Raw genomic sequence first — 24665 nt, 5'->3', positions numbered from 1 at the left:
TCCCATCCCTACTCATCAACACATTTTTGCCATTCCGACCTCCCATTAATTTACCAGTCCTAGTAAATCTGGCCTTGTGTGTCTGCAGCATGTAAGGTAATTTCCTCTGTTTGCAATGAAAATTTGGAGACCTCGCTGGATCTTAAAACTCATTAAAACACAGCGCACTCAGTCTGACACACTGCATATGAAAGGGCCTACTCAAGATCCTGCTGATAACTAAGATAGTCCTCTTTTTCAGTGTGACCCTTTCTGACCTAAACGAGCAGAGAGCAAAACAAAGTATACAGACTCAAAAGTTTTAGGGTTAAATATCTGCAATTTAGCAATACCTCAGTTATTATGATACTAGAAGTAAAGTGGTTAATGAATAAGGATTAAGTAAGCTACGATGAACATAATTAGCTCCCGGAACCTCTGTGGCATATTTCTTTTATGTTTTGTTAGTTGGTGCATGTTGCTAACACTGGCAAAGTCAGGGGAGCTAATTTGTAGTCTTTGAAAATTGGATCTGCTTGAGTTTTCCTGACATGTACCAATACCTTTCTTATTACTGTTCGCAGCTGCAACAGCTCCACAGGGTCTCACGGCCAAAGCCACGAAACAGGTGTCTCGTCATCCACCATCTCTGCATTCCAAGTGTTCTATAGTGCCTGTACCGTATGTGTGCATCATCAGTGCACTAGAACTCTGTTTGTTTCATGTGCTGTGCACAGTTAGTGGTTGGGAACATTATACCCCATGTCCTCCTACACCCACGATCATGCAATCTCCTTCAATGCTCCCCTCATTATGGAGCAGACAGTCAGAGGCTAGAGTTAATACCAGCATACAGAAGCCCCCTGGCTGAGGGGGTAATGTCATCCAAATAACACACAGACCCCATGTGTGTAACATAAAGGTCTTGTATATGAAACGATAGCTGTGGAAACAGGCAACTTTATACATAACAGTTATACTGTTAACAGTTAATGTGTGAAGAGCACTCAGGTGTGCTTTCACAGGTGGGTATGAACCCCTGAAGAAAAGGTTTGCCACACCTGATGATGAGATAACAGAAAATGCAGTGCTACATTGTTATTTTCTATTCCCACTGTTCTTTCAGTGAACAGAAAGGCCTGGCTGCCAGTCATGGCACTGTCTGCGCTTTCCCTTACTATCATCTTGGCCACGGCGAAACTGTGAAGGCCACTGTCACAGGTATTTAGAAATTGCTCCTGAGCTGGACGGGGAGATCTCTGTAACAAGATATTATGGGTAACACAGACTCGCTAAGACTGGGCTAGAGGTCAGTTAATCGTCTCTGCTCCTCAAGCACTATTGTAGCCTCTGCGAATCGCAGCAGGCTGATTGATGTGCAGTTGTTGTCCCTGTACTTTATTGGTATTTGTTTTGTTTGCTTTTGTTAGAAAGCAGACATAATCACTACTTTCAACAATAAGACTCTCTAAGGGACGTGAAACCTGAAGACTGGTATCAATGTCAACTGAATAGCCGTTATCATGGTTTTTTTTTTTGCGAGGCTTCTGTTATTTACCTGCTCTGGTAATGCATTTAGTAGACATGGTCAAGATGACCTGCTGACATTCAAACTGAGCATGGAATGGAGACATAAGGTGATTTAAGAGACTTTGAACGTTGCATGGTTGTTGGTACCAAACGGGCTGATCTGAGTATTTCATGGCCTCGATTTCTGCTGCGGCATTCAGATTGTAGTGTCAGAATTTGGTGTAAATCACATGAATTCATCCTTCATTGAATAAACAGGTCAGGCTGCTGGTAGTGTGATGGTGTTGGCGATAATTTCCAGGAACACTTTTGGCCCTTTAGTGCCAACTATGCACTAAAGCACAGGAAGTATTTTTGCTGACCATTTCTGTCCGTTTATGACCAGTGTACTCACTGACAGGTCTAAAGTGTACTGTACAATATAAAGCACCTTGAGGCGACTGTTGTTGTGATTTGGCGCTATATAAACAAAATTGAATTGAATTGAATATCTGCTCCCAGCAGGATATTTGACATGTCACAAAGCTTACATAATCTGAAACGAGCTTCACTGTACTCAAAAGGCTCTCACAGTCAACAAATCTCAATCTTGTAGAGCGCCTTTGTGATGTGGTGGTACAGGAGATTCACATCGTGGACCTGCAGTAGCTAAATATGGACCAAAATATCTGAGGAATGTTTCCAGCACCATGCTGAATCTGTGCCATAAATAATTAAAGCAATTCTGAAGGGAGGGGGGGTTGAACATATGACAGCATATGATATAACTACTAACACGTATATGTTCAACAAAAAGCTCATACGAATGTTTTTTTGGAAATAAAAAAATTTGCCCTGTAAGATAAAAAGTAATAAAGTTAAATATATAGTGTGTGTAAATGCATACAAAGCCATTAATCAATTAAAATGAATGGTTTCCTTTTATGATAATAAAGTGCAGTGAATTTCTCCTGCTAGCCAGGATCAGCAAATCGAAGACACCCCTTTGCATGCTGAATTAGTTAAAAGGTAATTTTAAGTAATTCAGAGTTTATGGATTATCCAATTAGCTTTTAACTTTGCAGGAAAAGAAATCACACCATCATTAATCATGCATGAACTGTTTCCACATATTAATATCAGTTTTGAGAGCAGTTCCATTTCTTTCTTTCTTTTTAAAAAAAAAAATCTTTCTTTTTATATCTTTGGAACAAAATGGTTGTCTGTAACCTACCAAGATCTAATTATGTCCTTATTTACTGGACTTCCAGCATAATGGGGACAAAAATGACTTCCAGAAACATTGATTCCACATATCTCCTAAACACATCAAGTGAGATTAGAGGGGAAGATGGCAGGTGTGCCTTTGCTGATGACCCCCTGGGATTCGTCCTCTTTTAAATAACCACTCACTTCTGTCAAATAACCATTTGTCAGACCTGCTCTTGCTTGTTTGGCAACTTGGAAGTATGACAGTGATTTTAAAAAAAAGAAGAAGAAAAAGTAAAAGTAGAAAGGATTATAAGGTCGTCATAGATTATAAGATTATAAGGTAACACTACAAATGAAACAGGTAGTAAGTTAGTTCACAGTAAGAGTATTAACTCAATATGTGTTAATATGCAACCTGTGGATGAAATCTGTTTGTCTAAGTGCAGCCTTGTGAATTTAAGCTGTTCCAGACATAACTCTGGGGCGCTACAGTTTGGTTTTTGACACATGTGGCTGTGCGGTGGGCATGCATTTAAGTGACAGCAAAGAGATGCAACAGGTTAGGTAGTTAAATACCCTTCAGCCAGGATGATCACTGTTTGACAGACGGCCTTATTAACATAACCTAGTGAGTTCTTTGGATAATAACTGAGAGGCAGAGACCTGGGGTGATTAGGAAATTAGAACGATAATTGTCTGACTGCTTGAGCTTCCTCTTAAAGCTTCATTTGACATGTCGTTTGCTCACTGGCCTTAATGACTTTAACTCCGTGGGATCTCATGGGAAAAAAGTGCCTTAAGAGCACTTAGATGTTTTGGAATCAGAGGGGAATGTTGCTTTTTTAAAAAGCAAAGACACTTAAAAAGGTAATGGTTAATTAAATTAAACAATATGTATTTTTTGAGACGAATGACCCTCCTCTGGCAGAAAAAGTATGATGTACAAATTAGGTTTTTTTTCTAAAGTTTTTTAGATCACAAGGTCAAAGGAGAACCGTTCAATATTCCCGAGCATCACAGATAAATTGAAGTATTAGAAACTGTCAGCTTCCCCCCACAGCTTACTGTAGTTCCACAATCACAGGCCACTTCAAGAGAGCCTTGGCACTGCTCCAGCTACCATCGCCCAGCCAGGGGAGCATCCTCGTTGGCTTTCTTATGTTACCTTACTGTATGATTTATGACTCTGTCTGTGTGCATCTGCTACTTTAATAAACATTCAGACACACACTTACAATTTAACTGAGTTTTGAATACATGCTGTACCCAGAGCCCAAGAATCAAGAGCGCCACAGCCGAAGATCATAATAGAGGACAACGCTTTAGTGTTTGTATTTTTTATTTTATTTTTATTTTTGGACCTGTTAAGCGACTCATATGGGTTTTTGTTTGTCCAAAGACCTTCAGTCGATACTTGAATGTGCCTGAAAAAAGAAAAGAAAAAAGCTTTAGTCATACCGTTTTATGATGCGGTGTTTCGGAGGTTGTCATAGTAACGTTACCTTGATGCTAACAATGGATGGAGTTACTTTTGTACTTCTGTCTCCAGACATGCCATGGCAGATATGTGTAAGCCAGGAATAGCAGACTGGAACTGCGGTGAATTGAGGCATCACTTTTTTCTGCGAATCTGTGAAGGCAGCAAACAGAAAACCAATGAGATATCAAGTAGTGCAAACCCGGGGGAACAAATTACACTTGCAATGAGTCAGGCGTAGAGTTACCAAAGATGGTAAGTTGACAGCTTGAATGATATAAACATTCAGAAAACATGCATTTGAATATGAGTTTCAGGCATATTTTAAGGGCGGATTGCCCACAGAGAAATAAATTTGTTAATATTATGTAAAAATGTTGATCATACTGAAAGTTATTTCTTTTCCCTAATCAAGTTGATTATATGCAGAACCTTGATATTCCCCCTCAGGTGTAGCTGGTAATATTCAAACTTGACACAATTAAACCAGCGGGATGCGCGTACAATCATTAATCAAGATGTCTTGACCACAGAGAAATAGCTTGCGTCTAAATGTGTGTGGGAAAGTAGTAAATTTTACTTCCTCTTTCCCTGAATCATTTTTGGCTTCTTTCATTGTATTTCCAAGTAAACATCATGGCTCAGAATATTCATGTATTCAAGACAAATGGAGAATAGATTCAGATTGTTGTCTGAATATTCTGAATTTCTACCATTTTGCACTAGTTTTTGTTGTAGTTTTGAGCAGTGTTTACAGTAATTCCAGTCTTGTCCAAGCTTTAACAAACACGTGCATGTGCTCCATACAGGTTTCATTGTGAAAATCTAACCAGAATGGACAAAGCAAGCTTAATGGTTCATACAAACACTGTTCCTTTAACAGCAATTTAAATGGTTTTCTTTGTCACTACACTGTTTTTACTTTGATTGTCATACCTTGGTTATTAAAAGATGCTTTAATATTTTATTTTTAAGGTCTATTAAGTTGCATATTTCCCCTTTAGAGTAAATTAGGCTACGTTATGATCCAAAGCAAAGTGTGATTGCACCGAAAAGGAAAAATTCCACTCAGCTTAACAACATATTGTACCCAAGGATCATGGGGAGACGCATCCTCTCAAAAAGTGAAATATTTTTAGTATGCACTATGTGATATGAATGAATCTTTGTAAAAAAGAAACAAAAATCAGAGGTTTACTAATTGCTAAGTCCAATAACGCTTCAAGTAATTTGTACTTAAGTGGCCATATCATAGCAAAATGGTTAAAATACTCACTCTATGACAATTTCATGAAAAATAGTTGAATATACTGTATGTTTCTGTGTACCACGTTAATACGGGGAACCAATACAGCTACTTTTTGGCTCTGTAAATATGTATTTAGCTTTTCAAAATGTTTTAATAATACTTTACAAGACAAAAAAGTACCCACAACTTGTGATTTTAGTTATAATGAAAGAGTTGCCTCCAACAGAATGAGCACTATTTGGTGATTCAGTTGGCTGCAGTTGTGCGCCGCAGTGTTTGATTAAATTTCAGTTAGAACTGATCATTTTTGATTGAACATAATTACACACAGATGCATGTTCCAAATTATTCTTTTTTTACTGTGTTTTGATCTGATTACCTGCATGATAATTATGCATAAGAATTTATTTTTCACATTATGAGGTTAAAAGGCAGTTTTATAAAAGTGAGTTGTTTGATGAGAAATTACTGGTTGAATTTAAATAAGTGACTTTCAGGTAGTTGAGCTTTCAAATCTGGAATCAATCTTCTATAAAATACCAAAGCTGCGGTTTTATCTTGTCGTTATTTGATTAATGCTTTTCACATTTTAATCAAAAAATGACTTTGTCCAGATTGACTGCTAAAACAAAAAATGTTAATCCTCTCGGTTATACAACTCTGTAGCCGTTCCTCTATCAACTGCGATGAAATGCTTTAACTTGGATTTGCATTTTCTTCTCTCTCGTATCTTCAAGCTATATGATACTTTTCCTCAGATGTTTTTCCATCGTCTCTTTGCACAACAGTACAGCAGATGCATCTTGTTAGACATTTTAACTCTACTAAGGTCTATTTTCTTTTCTTTTTTTAAAAGATTCAGCACTATAAAGTTTAGCTTACTAAAGAATATCAAATCATGTTGAAATAATATTCAGCCAAATACACATGATCAGGGTTCAACTTTTTTTTGCCTCTTTACTCATGTCAGAACTGTCTGTTTGCACGGTCATAGGCTGTGAACTAATTAGTGTGCTTCTGTGCCTTCTTTCTTTTCTAAATACACTGTGTACTTAAATTTGAACAGGTATAGAAGTGTTGTCTTAAACTGAACAAAATGTGTTTAATATTTTCTGACAATATAACTAAAGCAATAAACGTTTAGCTTTGATTGTGTGCTTGCTGGCAAAGCAAGCATGAGTATTTATAAACTGTGAAATCTGTAATCTAACACATATACAGTGCTTAAAAAATTATTAGACTACCTCAGTCAGTGCGCCCCAGGGTGGCTGTGGCTACAATGTAGCTTACCATCACCACTGTGTGAATGTGTGTGTGAATGGGTGGATGACTGGATGTGTAAAGCGCTTTGGGGTCCTTAGGGACTAGTAAAGCGCTATACAAATACAGGCCGTTTACCATTATGACATTTACCTGTCATAAAAACAAGAAAATACAAATACCTCAAAAATCTGTGAAGAACCTGGTCAAATTTAGAACTTATATTCTTAGTTATTGGGCTAATAAAATACTGAATTCACATATTTTTATATCCTAATTTAAGCCGGTACATTGGAATTTTTTCAGAAGGCAGGAGATAATCAAGCATAAAATTCAACCACTAAAACAATTTTTCTATTCAGTAGTGTAAGTGAATAACTGTAATTTATCACCTTAATCAAAACTAATAACCTACGTTACCATATTTTTCTGCTTTTTTTCATAAAACTGTAAATCTGAATATTCATGGATAACAACGTAATTATATTTAAGCATTAAACATATCATTTTGATTAAAGACTGCACATAGTGGTAGATTAACCATTACAGAAAGAATAAAAAAACATTTTGGTATATTAACCATTATTATTTAGCTGTTTGTGCAGCTGCGACTCAACCCTCATATTCAGTAATGGTGTAATGATTTTGTTGTGGACTGCATATATTACTAAATTTGCTAGCTAACTTCCAGTGACAACATGAAATCATATTTCTGGTACTTAACCAAGATGGCAATCAAACAATGTAATATGTATGTAAGGCCACAGGCAGTGAGGCTGGTTGGCGACCTCCTGGTAACCACCAGTCCCTCGTCTAGGAAAAAAAAAGAAAAAGAGGTTATAAGTTGTTGTTGGAAGTTGCCCCAGTCACTCAGACTTGGAGATCATTCAAGATAACACATAGGGGTGACACTTGCTGACATAATTGCTTTTATTGCTAGCAGATATCAGAAGTCTGCAAACACTCCCTGGCTATTCACTAACTGGTACTGAAACTGTTAAGAGTTTAATGCAAACTCAAAATTGCAACCATTCACCTTCAAAGTAAAAGCGCTGCCTTTTGAATTAAATTAGTTTCAGATTTAAGGAACAGCTTTTACTTTGATTGCAAACATTCCCCTTTCTGGTTTGTGTCAGATTTTCTCAAGTTTCCTTAGTACTCATTCTTTGTATATATGTTGGTGTCTTCCATGCAAATTATAGGCAATTGTGACAATATGCTAATAACCAAAGCAATCACGAGGAGGGTTTTCCAGATTTTACCCAGCGACAGCTAACAAACACTTGCAAGGTGGGCAGGGAATACACCTGTTTCCCTAGCGCTTTGGGATCCTTAGGGACTAGTAAAGCGCTATACAAATACAGGCCATTTACCATTTAGTGACCAGATGTTACAGTGGTCTCTTGGCCTTTCTAATGGAAACCTAAAGTATTTCCACTTAACATGCCACGCATGTACATGAACCTGAAGTGTAAACATAGGAAATTTGACAAAAAGTGTATGAACATTGTGCAACTGTCTTTCAAATGAAGGTGTCAAAAGTCTGTTGGACTACATCATGCAGAAGCTACACGACTGACGAAATGTTATTGGATACCTATTGAACTAGCCAAGAAATCAAGAGTTTCCATATTGGAATGTAGAATTTCTTAAACAGATGGGGACGGTGAAAAAGTATTGCTGTATGGGTATAATATGGAAATTCCTTCACATTCATGTACTACTTTTTGTAGTAGCTGACAATTTGTAGCGTTACTGTAAGTGTGCCAGCGACTGTTACATATCACAGTCTTTATCAAGCTGTTTTAGTTGGCATCCACTGTGGGACAATATAAGGAACTTTTTCTGAGTCAGACACACTTCATTAGGGTAATCGATCACAGAGTGGGTTATGACTAATGTCCCTCATGGGCCACTGTGGGTAGAGCTTTGTCAAACACCATAATAATCAACTACACAACCCTTGAACTATAATGTGGCATCTAGAGGCATTTCAGTGGTATCTTCAGGACTTTGTTGAACTTCTATCTCTGAAAAAGCAGTTGCCATCAAATACTGGAAAGTTCTGGAAGGCACACTTGACAAAGGCTGATGTGGCATGTGCCCTGTCTCTGGTTCATGCCCTAAAGTGGGGTCAAAGCACCACTGAACGACACAGGAAATCATTCCTGCCTGTGGCCATCTCCCTGTACAACGCATCCACTTAACACACTGTTTGCTGCTACAACTACACATGTTTCTTTTCCAGCTATTTATTTATGAGTGACTTATGTATGTATGTATGTATATATATGTATATATTGTACTATTCTTAGTTAGCGTATTGTCTGTCTTGTCTTAATGTTGGTTTAAAATGGAGCACTGTAACAAAAAATAATTTCCCCCAGGGATCAATAAAGTATTCTGATTCTGATTCTGATTCTGAAACCGATAGCCTCGCTGTGAGTGAGGCAAATATAAGGTTCCCTCCGGTCTTGATATACTGTCAAATGCAATGGTACATTCACATAGAATTACAGACTTTAAGAGACTGGTGTATAATTAACTAAAGAAAAAAAGAACTCTTCTTTTATAAAACTTGCAGTAAGGACTCTCTGACTGCTCTGTATAAAAATGCTGCTGTATTATCCTCTATATCTTTCCAGACCTTTTAGAAACCAGAAGGCATTAGGAGCCAACACTTGTCAGCAGTGTTATAGGAGTTTAACATAACTACATCATAAGAGGAATTAAAGGAAACATTTTACCAAGCATGATGCCAAGATTCTTCTTCAAGGAAGTGTGAAACTTTTAAAGATTTTGACATATCACTCTGATCCTGAATGCAGTACCAGAAAGACACCAAATCTCCTCTGTGTTCTGGTAGCTTTTTGAATTTCCTGATGAACCAAATACTGTATCTGGATGATTTTAAGTTTGCAGTTTTTGATTGTGTTCTAATACTTTTTAATTAATATTTATTTATAATTGTGCGCACTTGTCTAAAGATTTTTCACTTACACGATGGTTTTGGGCTTTGAAGCAAAGCAGTACAACAGAGTAAGTGATTATTAGGTAAAAGGGGGGAAGAAAAGTGTAACACTGAAACTCACTAAGGGACTAGGGACTATCAGTCACATTTGTGAGTTTCTGGAAGATGACTTTAGCCATTGCCAATTACCTTGAAATCCTCCCAGCCTTTGTCAGCCCAGCATTTGTTGCTATTTCTGCTCTGCCTATTCCCAACTCCCAGTGATAATTGCAACCTGACACCATGTGTGGAATAACAATTCACTGGAGTCCTCGGGGAATGTTCTCAATTTCCATTCATGTTATTTTCTTCTTTGCATCTTTTCATGTTGAGACCTTCACTGTATAGGGCTTTGTTGCATTTCTTGCCTCTCATTTTACAGCTCTAATATATGATATGAATGTCAGCATAATAACCACTGCACAAGTGAGATGAAGGAATATGGGGTGTTTTTCCTGTATAAAGTTGATTAACTTAATCTGAAGTACCAGATGTAGCAGCAACCTTTGATAATAGTGAAATTTTCAAAGATATAATGGCGACATTGTCAGACAAATAGTTCTGTGTGCCATACATGGTTTATTTTTTCCAAATAAATGAACACATCTCCCCTCGAGAAATGAGACTTAGATTCAAGTGTTTTTGTTTATGTTTCACTCAGAGTCAGATGGCATTTAAAAAAGAATTTGACTATGCTTCCAATCCAGATATAGATCGGGATATCACAAAACGCTGATGCAGTTAGCTTTGTAAACAACACCTCAAAAACTAAATAAAAAGTAAAGAAGCAGAGAGAAACTAAGAATAGAACCATCCAGATATCAATGAAATACAGGAAGCTCGTCCGTAACTCAGCATTCCCTATCAGTTTTCCACTTGACATGTCACCAGTGTCAGACTGGTTTGGAGTGACTGAAAAGTGCATCTTTGCTTTTTGCTGTAACTCAACACTGGTCATTTATACCACAGAGTCACATTTAATTACATCAGAGCTATTTAAAGCTTAGATGATGAATAAAAGCAATTCTGAGTTTTATGCAGACCCAAAGCACCTTAGGATCAAAAGACTAAACAATACTTAAACAATACAAGATAAGGCATCGCTAAAATAAATGACTTTATTGCTCCATTATTCACATTGTAGCCAACACTGTAAAGCTGGGCTCTATTTCTGTAGTGATCATAATAAAAGCGAGGATAAAGTCTAAGATTTTGAAATGCTAAGGTTTTGACGTTCAGGTCACTAATTTTTCTTTCTCCTCGTTACCTCCTCGGTAGCCTCAGCAAGTCTTATGCTCAGAGAAATGTGGGTGGGGTATTGTTTTAAATTTATGAACTCGAGCTACCCTGTGTTAGATATTCTTTATGCATTCTTGGTTTTGCCTGACTTAGTCATGGTGGCTGATTGTTGCTGGAATGATGGCAGCCCATCCAGAATTTGAGGCTTTTTGAGGGGATACTTCCCTTTCATGAGAGAAATGCAGCTTCATTTTATTTGTGCTCTCAATATTTGAAAAACCTTTTATGAACAAAGGCCTAAATTTGTTGTAAACTTTCATGAAATTTGATGCTGTGCTTGAGGTAAAACATTTCCTTTGTATTTAGATAAACACGATTTAATCAGAACAGTGGCTGGTCAGTGTGGTGCTCTTTGTCTTCTTCTTTTCAACTTACTCCATCCCGATCTTGTGCCCCAGGGTCTGTGTCAAAGACACTAGTCTGTGATTAAAAGCTGAACTGCCATTTGTCATTGGGTACAGTTTCTGGAACCGGTCATCCAGTGGTGAGTCATTTATCCGTTTTGCCTGGATTACTGTCCTGACCTTCTACATTTCTGACCTACAGAACAAGATCATCCTGGACCCTCTGACATTCAGTGAGGCTCGTTTCCGTCCGTCTCTGGAGGAGCGCTTAGAGAGCATCATCAGTGGCGCTGCATTAATGGCTGACTCTTCATGCACACGCGATGACCGTCGTGAACGGATCGTGGCTGAATGCAACGCCGTTCGACAGGCCCTTCAAGACTTGTTGAGCGAGTACATGAACAATGTGAGTTTTTCTCTTATTGCTTTATTTTCACAACTGAATTGCAACTGCGTTCATTAGTGTGTGCGCACCTGTTTCACATACATCAGTGAAAACTTCTGTGCTAATAAAAACAGGCCTTGTTATTAATCTTTGGCTTTTCTTGGTAAAGCTGACATTTTATTTAGAAGTAAACACTTCTCTCTATTTCTGGAGATATTTCTTGCATAAATCTCTCTGTCCTAAAGGAGGGATGTATTGTTTGTTGCTATTGCATTTTTCTCTGTTTGAAGAGGTTTAATAGACTTTTTCCTTGTTTGATTTGAGGTCCTAGGGATAGAGGTCTTGCAAGGTGTACACCTTGTAAAGCCCCCTTATAGCTGTACACCTTATATAGCCCAAAGCCCCCTTTGGGCTATAAAAATAAAATTGAAGTGCCTTGATGGTAAATGAAGGCAACAGCCTGTATATCTCTATATTTCAGGGCAGTCCAAAGACTGCTGCAAGCTACGTTAACAGTATGTTGGCAATATTCTTACCTTCAATTGCTCTTTGCCCATCCCTCATGCCTTTGGTGCTTTCATTCCCAGAGCATTGCAAGTAGACTCAAAGGTGAGAGGAGATGAGACTATGCGAGGCGAGGTGTGGGTGAAAGTCTGCTCTTTGACGTGCTGAGAATAGATGACTTGAGGATCAGGTCTATTTTCAGCACATATCACTCTTTTGATAACTTTGCATTTCCATCAGGTAATGGAAAGTGACTAAATGACAGAAATGCACAACTGCATGTTTACGAGTGATGAAACTATCATCGCTTTGAGGATTTGTACCTAAATATAGTTAAAAGTAATGAAAATCATGGCTCAGTCGCCCTAGAGTAAAAATAGGACTGCGACCTCCTTACAATTGGAATAAATCGGTGGTTGCCAGGTGATTGCATTGAAGTTTTCACATTTGGTGACCGATTGCAACCTGTTGAACCAGCAATCATGTCACCCAAAGGTTGAGCATTCAATACCCTGAAAGAGCGACAACTAAGAAAAGACTCCCAAAGGTTTGTTAATGATTGCTTTCTCATTTATATACATATAAAAAAGCAATCACTCTGTGGCAGTCTACACCAACGAGAGCAACTCAGCTGTGATGGGTCTCTTTGCTGTAGGGGACTCAACTGATTGTCAGATAGTTGTATTCTATATATGTCTATACAGAAATAAGGCTGTGAGTGTGAATGTTATTTGGCAACTTCCAGCAAGCATGTCACTATTTGTGGAGGAGTTTCAGGATTTTTGTTGCTGTTGAGGTTCTGGCTAGAGCCTGAAAACAGGCGGTGAATGTTAATTCCTGTTTAATGTGATTCTTTTTTTCTATCTGTGGAAGGCAACAGATTTTGCGGTGTATCATAATTAATCACTCATGCTATCACAAACAGATAGCATGTAATAGGCAACTTGAACCCATTCAATTTCAGGCTGACTCTGTCTTACTGCCCTTTTATTTCATACTTCTTGATTTACCAAAGTCACTTTGAAAATGATGACTAAATGTAATGATCACACATCATGTCGCTGTCTTTCAAGGAACCATTGAGACTGTGAGACTGCAAGTTCGTTGCACATGATCACAGTCATAGTTTTCCCTAGTGTGACTGCAGCATTAAGAAAACAAGCTGGGTGTACAAAAGTACTGTATTTTGGGACATATTGTATGGTGGTTGGAAAGCATATGCCCTACATCAGAGTACTAACTGAACATATAATAATGGTCATGTATCCAACAATGTGAGGCCAAAAAAGTAAGGTTTTCACAAATGTTTGCCGTTACAGCTTAAAACTAAGGGTTATGTTATCAATCTCTGAATATTTACTGTATACTGAGTGTGTAAGTCATCGGTCTGCACACTGTGGCTCTAAACCCTGAGGTTAACAGTAGTATTTTCATCCTTGGAGAAGCTCATCTGGAATTTTTCTCTCCATTTAGTGAGCCATTTCTCATGCAACACTGTGACTGGCACAACTGTTTAAAGGTTATGAGGCTGACCAAGACAATGATTAATCATCACACATATCCGATTTATATTCTTCTTCAGCCCACCCTTTTGTGCACAGTGAGCCATGTGAGCTGTGTCTACATAAGGGAAATAGTAGGTGCCCTTGGATACTCTGTCATTGACCTTGCACACATGAATAAGTTCTTGGAAGACTTTGCCATTAAATGGCAGCCCATAAGATTTTTGAAACTTTCAATGTCAAATCTATTAAATGTCTGATCTCTTTTTATCATGTTAAATCCAAGTGTGTTTTACACAGTCGAGTTATTCCTGAATCTGTCTGCAGAGCTGCATTCAGACATTCATTGTTTTTTTTTCTCTCCCCCCTCCACTTTGCATTTACACTGTGCTAATTCCTGATCTGCACTCTAGCACATTCACTTTAAAATAAATGATTAAATTAAGCAACTATATTAAAGGAGCATTAGTCTCACATTTAATTTAAGGTTTGCATTAATGTGGAAAAACTTGTATGGGTGGTGTATAGGGCTGCCACAAACGCTTATTTTGATAGTCGACTAGTCACCGATTATTTTTGCGATTAGTCGACTAATCAGATCATGCATCCATTGGGCGTAAAACGTATGCTGAGCAGATGCATAATAATAATGCATCTGCTCTTTTATAACTATCATTAGCTTAAAGCTTTAAGTGTTTAAGGTATGTGCTAACTAAAAATAAAGACAAGATGATAGTTTATTAAATTTTTATTGAAATTTGCAGATTGTTTCGGTGAAGTTTAATAAACTCCTTGCTATCTAAAATATAATGGGACACCGGAGTATATTCTCGAGCATCTCACACTTCTAATCAGTTGTCTGCTTGACGTTTATTCAGCTGTGTAAAAACTATAACTTTAATCTCAGCCAAACCGATTTACTCAGGAACAAATAAAATACTGAAAAAAAGCCAAACAATAACATTTTTAAGTTATCTAAGTGACTTATATATCATCTTTAACCTGAGTAGCGAAAGACGGCGGTGCGTTTGAAAACGATTTGCCGGGAGTGCGGTGTTCTCAAATTCAAATTCAAATCAAATTCAAATTTTATTTGTCACGTACACAGTCATACACAGTACGATATGTAGTGAAATGCTTGGACAACTGCTCGTGACCTAAAGAAAACAAAAAAGGAAAAGGCTATGAATAAGATAGGAAATAAATATGAAAAATTAAAAAGGGTAAATTTAACTAGGAAGGAATAAAATATAAATTAAGGTTAAAAATGAAATAACTGTACAACACAAATTAGAATGAAGGGTAAATTTAACTGGGAGAATAAGATAAAATATATAAATTAAAGTTGAAAATAAAATAACTGTACAACAAAATACACAATATAGAACTATATAAGAATGTATGAAGAAATATAAATAAATATATACACAATAACAGCAGCATATACACAATAACAGCAGCGTGATTTAAGTAATGAAGTGAAACAATGTCCAGAAAGTCCAGTGTGTGTAAGAACTGTATGTGTGGGTCAGTACTGTGTGGTGGTGTGATTGAGAGACCGTATCGCCTGCGGGAAGAAGCTCGTCCTCAGTCTCTCTGTGTTGGTCTTCAGGGAGCGGAATCGCTTTCCTGACCTCAACAGAGAGAACAGTCTGTTGTTGGGATGGCTGAGGTCCTTCACGATCTTCCTGGCCTTGGTCCAGCACCGCCTGCTGTAGATTGAGTGCAGGTCAGGGAGCTCGGAGCGGATGGTGCGCTCAGCTGACCGCACAACCCTCTGTAGAGCTCACGGGCTCTAGTGAGCCCTGCCTTGCCCCCGGCTAGCTATCGAGCTAGTGGGTAACAGACGTCTCCGAAAACGTCGGAAAGCTTTTGAAAATATGTGGTCTTGATAAACTGAGCAGATATTTGAGGTTTACACAGCTACATTCTCGCCTGAAAATATGTTAAACGTTTATTTTGTGACCCAGAAAGAATAATAAGAGTAATATTAAAACTAACTAGCTGCCGCCATTGTTGGAAACTGAGCTGGGCCGCGCTATGAATCCTGAGACAGAGCTACCTCTTCTTCGGGGTTTAACGGCAGCTGGCATCCTTGTACATGCAGTGCTGCCATCTTCTGTTTCAGTCCGTTATTACACTCTTAAATCCTGCTACTTATTCCTGTGTCTTTTGGGATCTTACAAAGCTTCAAACGACGCGTCGACTATTAAATCAGTCGTCGACGATTTTGATAGTCGACTAATCGTGGCAGCCCTAGTGATGTAGCTTTTCTTAACATATAGTAGTGAATGTGAAATCAAACCAAATTATATTTTAGAAATATTTGCAAACCAGTTTCCAGTCAATGATGGTTGAACGTCACTAACCCATGGCATCGCAGTATCCTATCTTTGTTGGTGACTTGCTCTGCAGTCGCAAAGAGGTCTTTCTTCAGAATGCAAAGGATTTTACTGTCACTCACAAGACTTTTTCTGCGTTTCAGTGTCAGGCTTTAATCTGTTTCTTCGTCTGTATGGTCACATTATTGCTACCAACTCAACAGTCAAAAAATTAAGAGCGGAACTGAAAGAAATTAAAACGTTGTCATTCATTCTTTTTAAAAGAAGCTAATGACAGTGTAATATTGGTATTGAGATCTAATGAACTTGGCAGTCTTTGTCATAAATCATAGAGACCATATATTTGTAATTGGGACATTTACTAGGCCAGCATGACTTTTTAGATAATCCCTAGTTTGCCGAGACTGCTTGTGAGTTATTGCTGTGTTAGAAATGATGGCATTATACCCATGTGACCTACTAAAAATGGCTCTTAGAGTCAACATCGGTCATTATAGCCTACAGTCATATAACCATCTGTGAAAAAAGGCAGCTTGGGGGTTACCATTACCTAGTTATACTGCTAGTACTTAATATGATACAAGGAACAATACTCTGCCCTTTCTTTTCAGTTATTCAGAGGTAGTTTTGTGAAGCATTAGTTTCTTTTCAAATGAAAGCTGCAGGATTTCAAAAATGAGGTTGTAATTTAAAGTAAACGATCGTACTGCTCCTGGGAACAAGACTGTGTGAAGTACTGGGATTCACCAAAAAAGGACTGAGAGGCTGAACATCCCATTCACTACTCTAACAATCTAGGCCAGGCTGTGATCAGTTCTCAAGGCTGTCTCCTTAACCCTTTACAGCCGATCGGAGCGGGCACGCTCCATTTTGCGTAACTATTTTTAAATCCCGGTAGCTCTGCAACCACATAAGCTAGCGCAATAATTTTTTTTGCATATGAAACCGGAGGAGTTGTACTTACATCTAATGCCATCAGCTTGTCCTAGGTCACAGTTTCCTTCCACATATAGCTTTGCAAAAACTGCATAAAAATCACTTGCAGCAACAAAAACATGATATTCCAGAAACACGCTTCGCCGATCCGATCAGCTGTTTGTAACACTTCCTACGTCCATCAGCGCGAACTATCACATGACCGCATGACCTGCCCGAAACCGGAAGTGACGTCATTTTGCGGAAATGTAGTTTTTTTACGATCGGGGCCTTATGAGCCTATACTTGTGTTTTAAAAAGTTATGTTTGAGTTTATGACTTTCTGTGTCGTTTCTGGGATGCTTAGGACTCATATTGCACTGCTGGAAATAGTTTATTTTGATGCATATGCTGTTATTTTGCAAATTTGCACTATAATATTTATTTTCGTTTTTCCTGCAGTGTATAAAAATTGGTGTATTTCAAAAATAAAACTATGAAGACACTCAAAATAAATTTCCTGTGGTGGGAAACTAGTTTGTGCAACTTTTTTGTATTTACAGTTTTGAGGGATGAGCCTCTTAAATTTCTCTAACTAGAAATATATGTTAAAAAAACAAAAACGATTTTCAATTTTTTTGTAGTTTATTGCACTTTTTTGCAATTTATGTAATTACTATGCACCTAATGCAGACATATTATTAAAGTTTGGGCTATAATGGTTGTATTGATGTATAGCAACTTGAAATGCTCCCAAAAATGGCTCCACAGCATGTAAAAATATAATATAAGCTCTGGCGGACTTGGTTCTATGGTAGGTCTTAAAGGGTTAAAGAAAGTGAGGAATATTTACCGTATGGAAAAACAACCAAAAATCTGCAGTATTATTTAGTGTAGTTGTATTCACAGATCAGAATGCCATGTCAGTGACAATTGAGTGACTTTCATGTGTGTGTTACCTGCTCAGACTGGTGCCAGTGTTTGAATCATTGTGCCCTTTGTGACCAATGAGCAGCCTGCAAGTGTCTATTGATCCAAACAGTATCGCCTTTCCTACTGTGCAGCTAATATAATATGTTTGTTGTGGCATTCGTGGTCATTGTCTAAAAACAATGGGGATCTAATAATGGTCGTTATTACATCAGAGTTCCTCTGTGGTTTTAATAGGATAATTGCAGTACAGTATGTGTCTCCTGGGTAAAATGTCCTTGAATTGATGTCGAAGCCAAAACTGTTATGTTTTTTTAGTTGTGTTTAACTATTGCCTTTGACTTCTTAAAAAAATTTGTAGTAAGGTTTGAAGAAAATTGAAGTAGCGGTGTGTCTCTGTTAATATCTCTGTATATGAGATATTTAGACCACTTTAAGCATGATGTGTTAATTAAACATAATGTTGTTTCCATATTGAATGAGACAGTAAATAAATCAGTAAGAAACAGATCTATTAGCCATAAAACTGTCAACTTTAATTCTATTTACACAGGTAGGTTTGGAAGCTGTGTGGATGGATTGCAGGGACCAGGTTAGTTCGGATTCTGGAGGCCAGACAAAGATTGCAGTGGTCTTTGCTAGACTAAAAAAAAGCAAATCCTAGCTGTCTGACTCCTCTGTCTATCCCTTCCAAGTGTTTCCACCATTGTTACATATTCTATTTCATCCACTAAATGACTTCTTCAACATGATTGACAAGTGGTCAAAATCACAGGCTGTATAAAAGATAAATGCGCTCTCTAGACAGCTCTACTGTATCTTCCTTTCATGTTAGACTGATGGAAGATTAGACACTACAGTAACTCACTATTGCCCCTTAAGTGACAAAGTCATCGCCTTCTGCATCTACTGTGTATCTGTGCTCAGTGAACGGCAGAGCATTTAGCTGACCACAGGGCAGCTGACATGGACATAAATGAAAAAGAAAAGTACTGAAATCACAGCACATTTTAATCTGTAAAATAAGTATTTTAACAGTGCAGATCAAAAAACACCCTAAATTTAGAAGTGGCCACTGATCAACAAGCAGGCTTAATAAACCTTCAATCCTCCACATGTGAATATGATCAGGGGCTACTAGAAGCATCATACGTGGATCAAACTATTACATATATATATATATATATAATATACACACTGTGGTATGCCATTTAACAGTAGCGTGTACTTAAAGTTATTGTTGTCATAGTGTTGGTAGTGTTACTAGAGGCCTGGGAGCTTGAGGGTCCTGCGCAGTATTTTACCTGTTCCTAGGACTCCGCTCTTCTGGACAGAGATCAGAGCTACTCGCCTAGCTTGGGCCTGCACCAAGTCCTCAGATTACTACTGGGACCACTGTTACCTTCAGCCTCCACATCTTCTCCAGCTCGTCTCTGAGCCCTTGGTGCTTCTCAATCTTCTCGTGTTCCTACTTCCTGATGTTACTGTCATTCAGTATCACAACGTCTAGTCCCACAGGATCTTAGCTCGGTCATTCTCGACCACCCTAGGTGGCGTCTCCCATTTTGACCACTGGACTTCCAGGCCATACTTGGCACAGATGTGACCAGGAACCTGGGGTCTTGCCTGATGTGATAGACCCCAGTCTCTATGGATCTTGTACTCAGAGCTTGTTCCTGTTCTGCTCTGATTAGTGCCTCTATGCAGTCTTTAAGTCCAGCTTTGTCCAGCCACTGGTAGGATTTATAATAATAATAATAATAATAATAATAATAATAATAATAACAACAACAACAACAACAACAACAACAACAACAACAACAACAACAACAACAACAACAACAACAACAACAATAATAATAATAATAATAATAATAATAATAATAATAATTATTATTATTATTATATTATTATTATTATCATCAGTGCTTTTGTTTCTCACAATGTATTGTTATACCCACAGTGATTGTCTTGTTTTATTTACACTTGAAGAAACTATAATCAAGTGAGTGTTTATGAACACTCAAGATGCCCTCTCCCCCTCTTAAGGCAAAGCAGCTTTTTGCTAAAGTAATTGTGCCTTGGTTCATTAGCCCCATGAGTTGTGTTTTAGAGGGTACAGCTGGGAGATTGTTGATAGCCCCTGGCTGTCCTAGCACGAGCACAGAGTAAATCATAGAGACACAAAGAACAAAATGCCTCCACTTCTCTGCTCAGCATCCACAATGAGGTTAAATCAACAGCTGAGCTAAGACTGAACATTGATGACGATGTTACTTTAGCTCTGCTTATAAAGTGCATTATTTAATAAAGATTGGGGCTCTTAAAAAGGTGCAAATTTGTCAAATGAATTAAATTAAAAGTGAAGCTTTGCTAAGACTTATATTAAATTTAGATTTTGATGTATTTGATTACAAAAAGCAAAAGAGTTCTCTCTAAGGAATTAACTTTCATTCCCTTGAGTAAGAAATCATCACCTGAGGCCCTTTAAAGCTCATCAACAGCCTGTTCTAGGGAAGCCATTCAGTAGTCTTTCATGCATGGCATTAGACTCAGAATTTAAGCACATGACCGAGCAACACTGATCAAACAGTTGAAATGTTTGAAGGTATTTGTAAAAGGCAGAGGCAGGTATGTGAATCTGCCACATTTAACCTATATAGACCGTAAATATCAAACACTATTATATTTATGTTATAAGATTTGTAAGATTTACAAAGTTGTGATTTACTAAATAAAATTGTTCTTATTTTTCTCGTGTAAAATAATTAAGTGTTAGGAATTAAGTGTAAATGAAAAAGCGTTATTTGTTTCAGAGCCGTATTAAAACAGGCCACTTTTCATGACTGATTATATGAACCTATACCATAAGGCAGTAACATTCATTGCTTGGAATGGAAAAATCTTTTTTTTCCTTTTTCAGATGGCATGTCAGATGGCAGGTAGAGATCAGCAACAGGCAGGGTCCAAAAAGATGCAGGAGGCCACAAATGGCATTCAAGGTTACAGAGCTACAAGAAACAGTTGGTGCAGGCCAAGGGAAAATGGCGATCCATGTAGGTGTGGGAAATCAGGTGACCTGGAAAGGCAGGAAGGCTCAGGGTTACCACAGGGCAGATGGAAGTGCCTGAATATGACAAGACAGTCAGTGGAAATGGCAGAGGGCAGGGAGGGGAAAATATATATAAATATATAAATAAAAACAGCTTTTAGTGGCAGCTGGCAGCACTTGGACACCATAGGATCTGTGAGTCATCACATTAAAGCAGCTTCACATATAACAGATTCAGTTTTAAGATGAAGTCAGAAGTCTGTGGATAAGTTTGGTTTGTAGGTGACCACACTTTTTATTGTGTGTGTGTGTGTGTGTGTGTGTGTGTGTGTGTGTGTGTGTGTGTGTGTGTGTGTGTGTGTATATACATATAAACAAATAAGGAGCACTTGTACATCAAAAGTTTCTTGGTTCTCAAAGACTTTATTTTCATGATGAAACAAATTGCCTAATGGAACAAAAGCCACCCACCTGCTCCTGGCGGTTTAGTGTTTCCTTTTGTTCAAAGTTTGTTGAAGTAATGTAAACATCCAGTTGCCTTTATGTTTCCTCCTCCTTTTCATACAATCTCCCACGTATTGCCTCTGCCTCACAACACACAAATTTTTATTGGAAGCTTCAACCACAGCACAAGGTTAATCAATGTGGTAGCTGGCAATAAATTAGGTTCAAGTGACAGGAGAATGTCCATACCTGTCTCAGCTGCTGGTGATCTGTGATTGGTGACAGCAGGCCCGGCTCCCTTGCTGGTGCTGAATCATCAGGAGCAGCTGATTTAGTTACGGCAGCTCAGACAGGGCCAATCTATCAATTGATCTGGGGAGTAATGCATTGCCAGCCTGGGTCAAGGGAGCCTGGGCAGAATATAGCCATAGCTAGAAGCCATGGCAGGTGAACAGGGGGCAACTCGACAAAACGGTGAGCAGCAGAGAGAAGGATTTAGGGAGTGTGATAGCAAGCACACAAATGTCACAGTTAGCTGGATGTGGCACATAAAACTAAACGGGAGATGTGAGGTAGGACGATCATTAACGTGAGACTGATGGCCGTCTTGCTCATGCGGCTCCGCCGGGAGTTGCCATGTAGAATGCTCAGTCAACAATTGCGTAACCGATTACATACACACAGATAATATCCTTTCCTTCCTTTACCTGTCACTGTCTTAAAGTGAAGATGAGAGTGTGATAGCGTTAGAACAACGATTAAAATAAAGGGAAGACAATTTACAGATCAATGAGCGCACAAAGGTGTTTGGGGAAGGTGTGGTCACTGAGCCTCTGGGCTAAGAGAAAAAGAAAAAAGTGCATTTTGGAAAGTCCAAAAAAAATAAATCTTTTTTTCTATCTTTTTTCTGTTTTAGAGGGCACTGCCAAATACAAACTTTAATGCTTTCCTGTTTCTGCAACTGTCTATTTTCATGGATAAATGGTGCCAACAGTATTTTGCTACACTTTATCTACTGGTGATATATAAGACAGGTTTGGAAAAGAGAAAAACAAAACATTGCCGAACCCCCAAAATGGTTTCTAGTGTGATTTTGTACCCTGTGGCCTTGTAATACTGCAGTTTCGACCTCAGACCATTTTGTCTCAGATGAAAAGTGTCAGTCTGGCTAGATGCTCGGCCATCAGCGTTGGCAACTGATGGCTGAGTAAAAAATATGTGCTTTTGCATGTTAAGCCTTCATTTGACAGTTGGTGTGAAGAGAGACAGGAAATGGGGCAAAGAGACCAGGGGAATAACACGCACCAAATGGCTGAGGCTGCCAGGATTTGAACCTGTTCAGGGCATAAGGATCCTGACCCGACCACAGGGTCACCATTTTTAAAGTTTGTTTTCTTACTTAATGAAATCACACAGTGTGATTATAATGAAACGTGTTTCAGCAAAGTTTGTTCTTTTGCTTCTCTGAGGTGCTCTTTTTTTTTTTCTAAAATCTTCAGCTTGCTGTAAATACAGCTGCAACAAATGCAAGGGGAGTGAATTTAGCTCAGCACACTTTAAGTCTTAATAGTGTACCAGAATTTTCTGCTGGGGGACTAGGTCAGATTTTGGGGGTTTGTTGCTTGAATATTAACTTACACTTAGTTTTTGTAGACGCTGCTCTATGTACTCAACACAGTGAATTAATAGCAAACCATCGGATCTATCACTATCACCGTAAACACAAAGTGTACATGCAGTGTAAATCGATATAATTCCTGTATGTTTTTCACAAAGTTATAGCACAAAAGGAGCTGGAAAAACATTGTTCATGATGAACCCTATAGGGAATTGCACCACATTTCTTTCTCTCTGTTTGCTTTTAATTTCATTAATCCTTATTTGGTCATAACACCACCAAGTCTCCCTTTTGATTTCCTCATTTTTAACAATTTAATGCCCATGTGTCTGATGACACTACTTTATCTTCAAAGACTGTTCGGTTTTAAGCTTCTACACAAAGTACAAGAACATTATTTTGTTTCTCTCATTCTTTTTTCCTGCTTAGTATTAGTGCCTTTTCTTGTTTTGATTCTGGTTTTCTATTTAATTTTTATGATGCTACAAACACTCTGTTGTTAAATGACAAAACAATAAAATTTGGAATCTTTTATTCAAATAACAAACTCTTATGCCACCATTTCTTTACATTTGGCTATTAAATTGGGAAATGCTGCAGCTAGGGATGGGTATTGATAAGATTTTCATGATTCCGATTCCATTTTCGATTCTGTTTAACGATTTTATTCTTCTCTTTGAACAAGATAGAAATTTAGGAGTAACATGGCCTTACAAACCCAACAGTGAGATCTTAAGAGATCCACAGCCTACGGCTCTTCAATGGGGTGTCACAGGGTCCCTAGGAAAAAAATTGTAAATGTAAAACAATAAAATAAATATTCGTCTGTAGCAATAACAAAGTATAACATAAATTATTCTGTAGCAATTACACAAGAATATCCAATAATGTCCCTGCCTACAATTAATCACATTCACTTAGCGAAAATCGGGGGCATCTGCTGTGGCAAATGGGTGCAAGCCTTTGACCACAAACAAATATGCAAATGCTTTTGCATATTCGTAGTGTTTCCTCCCTTAAATAAAATATCTACTTAGCAAGTATTGCAAGTTGCCCTTGTGTCATCCGTTCTCGTAAAGTATAATTAAAGTTTTGAGGCGACGTGTTTCCTGCCAGGTAAATGATGCTCTGCAATGTGGTGACGTCATTCGGGGCGACTGGACTCGATAAGGGAATCCTTTGCAAAAATGGCAAACAATTCCAAGGAATTGAAACAGTGGGAACCGGTTCTCAACAAGAACCGGTTTTCGATACCCATCCGTAGCTGCAGCTGATTGATTGAAAACATGTGCGGTCTATGTGAGGTCAATTCATGGCTGATAGTGTTCCACTGTGTGTGTTTCCTGTTACATTCTGTTTGGGGTTTTGTTGTTGTTTTTTTATACAACAAACATTCATCTGAAAGTGGTCAAGTGCAATGACTGACCACTTTCAGATGGTCAGTCAGTCATTAGGTCAAAATGACCTAATGTTTAAAGAAAACCTCTCCTCAGAAATCCTGAAGAACTATTTCTAAAGATCATAAAAAAAAGTTACATCAGGTTCTTTGGAAGAAAAATATATAAAAAAAAGAGGGGTGGCTTAAGACTTTTGCACGGTACTTTCTATTAAAAAAGTTTTTAACAGAATGTTTA

At 38.1% G+C, this 24665-nt stretch overlaps 1 protein-coding gene across 1 annotated transcript in view; it reads left to right on the top strand.

Annotated features, from left to right (window-relative positions):
• Nucleotides 1-24665, top strand: part of ctnna2 (catenin (cadherin-associated protein), alpha 2) — a 333673-nt gene that overhangs the window by 87014 nt on the left and 221994 nt on the right. Inside the window, exon 7 of the mRNA XM_086295702.1 lies at nucleotides 11542-11745. Within this exon, the coding sequence (XP_086151828.1) occupies nucleotides 11542-11745 (204 nt within the window). The remainder of the gene's footprint in view (nucleotides 1-11541; nucleotides 11746-24665) is intronic.

The sequence above is a fragment of the Aulonocara sp. 'chitande type north' Nkhata Bay genome, linkage group LG6 (assembly GCF_057382095.1).
Source record: "Aulonocara sp. 'chitande type north' Nkhata Bay isolate Kocher_YH1m ecotype deep benthic linkage group LG6, A_spYH_male_GT1.1, whole genome shotgun sequence".
NCBI classification, from domain to species: domain Eukaryota; kingdom Metazoa; phylum Chordata; class Actinopteri; order Cichliformes; family Cichlidae; genus Aulonocara; species Aulonocara sp. 'chitande type north' Nkhata Bay.
Note: the sequence above shows the minus strand (reverse complement) of the source record. Positions and strands in the feature narration are given on the sequence as shown.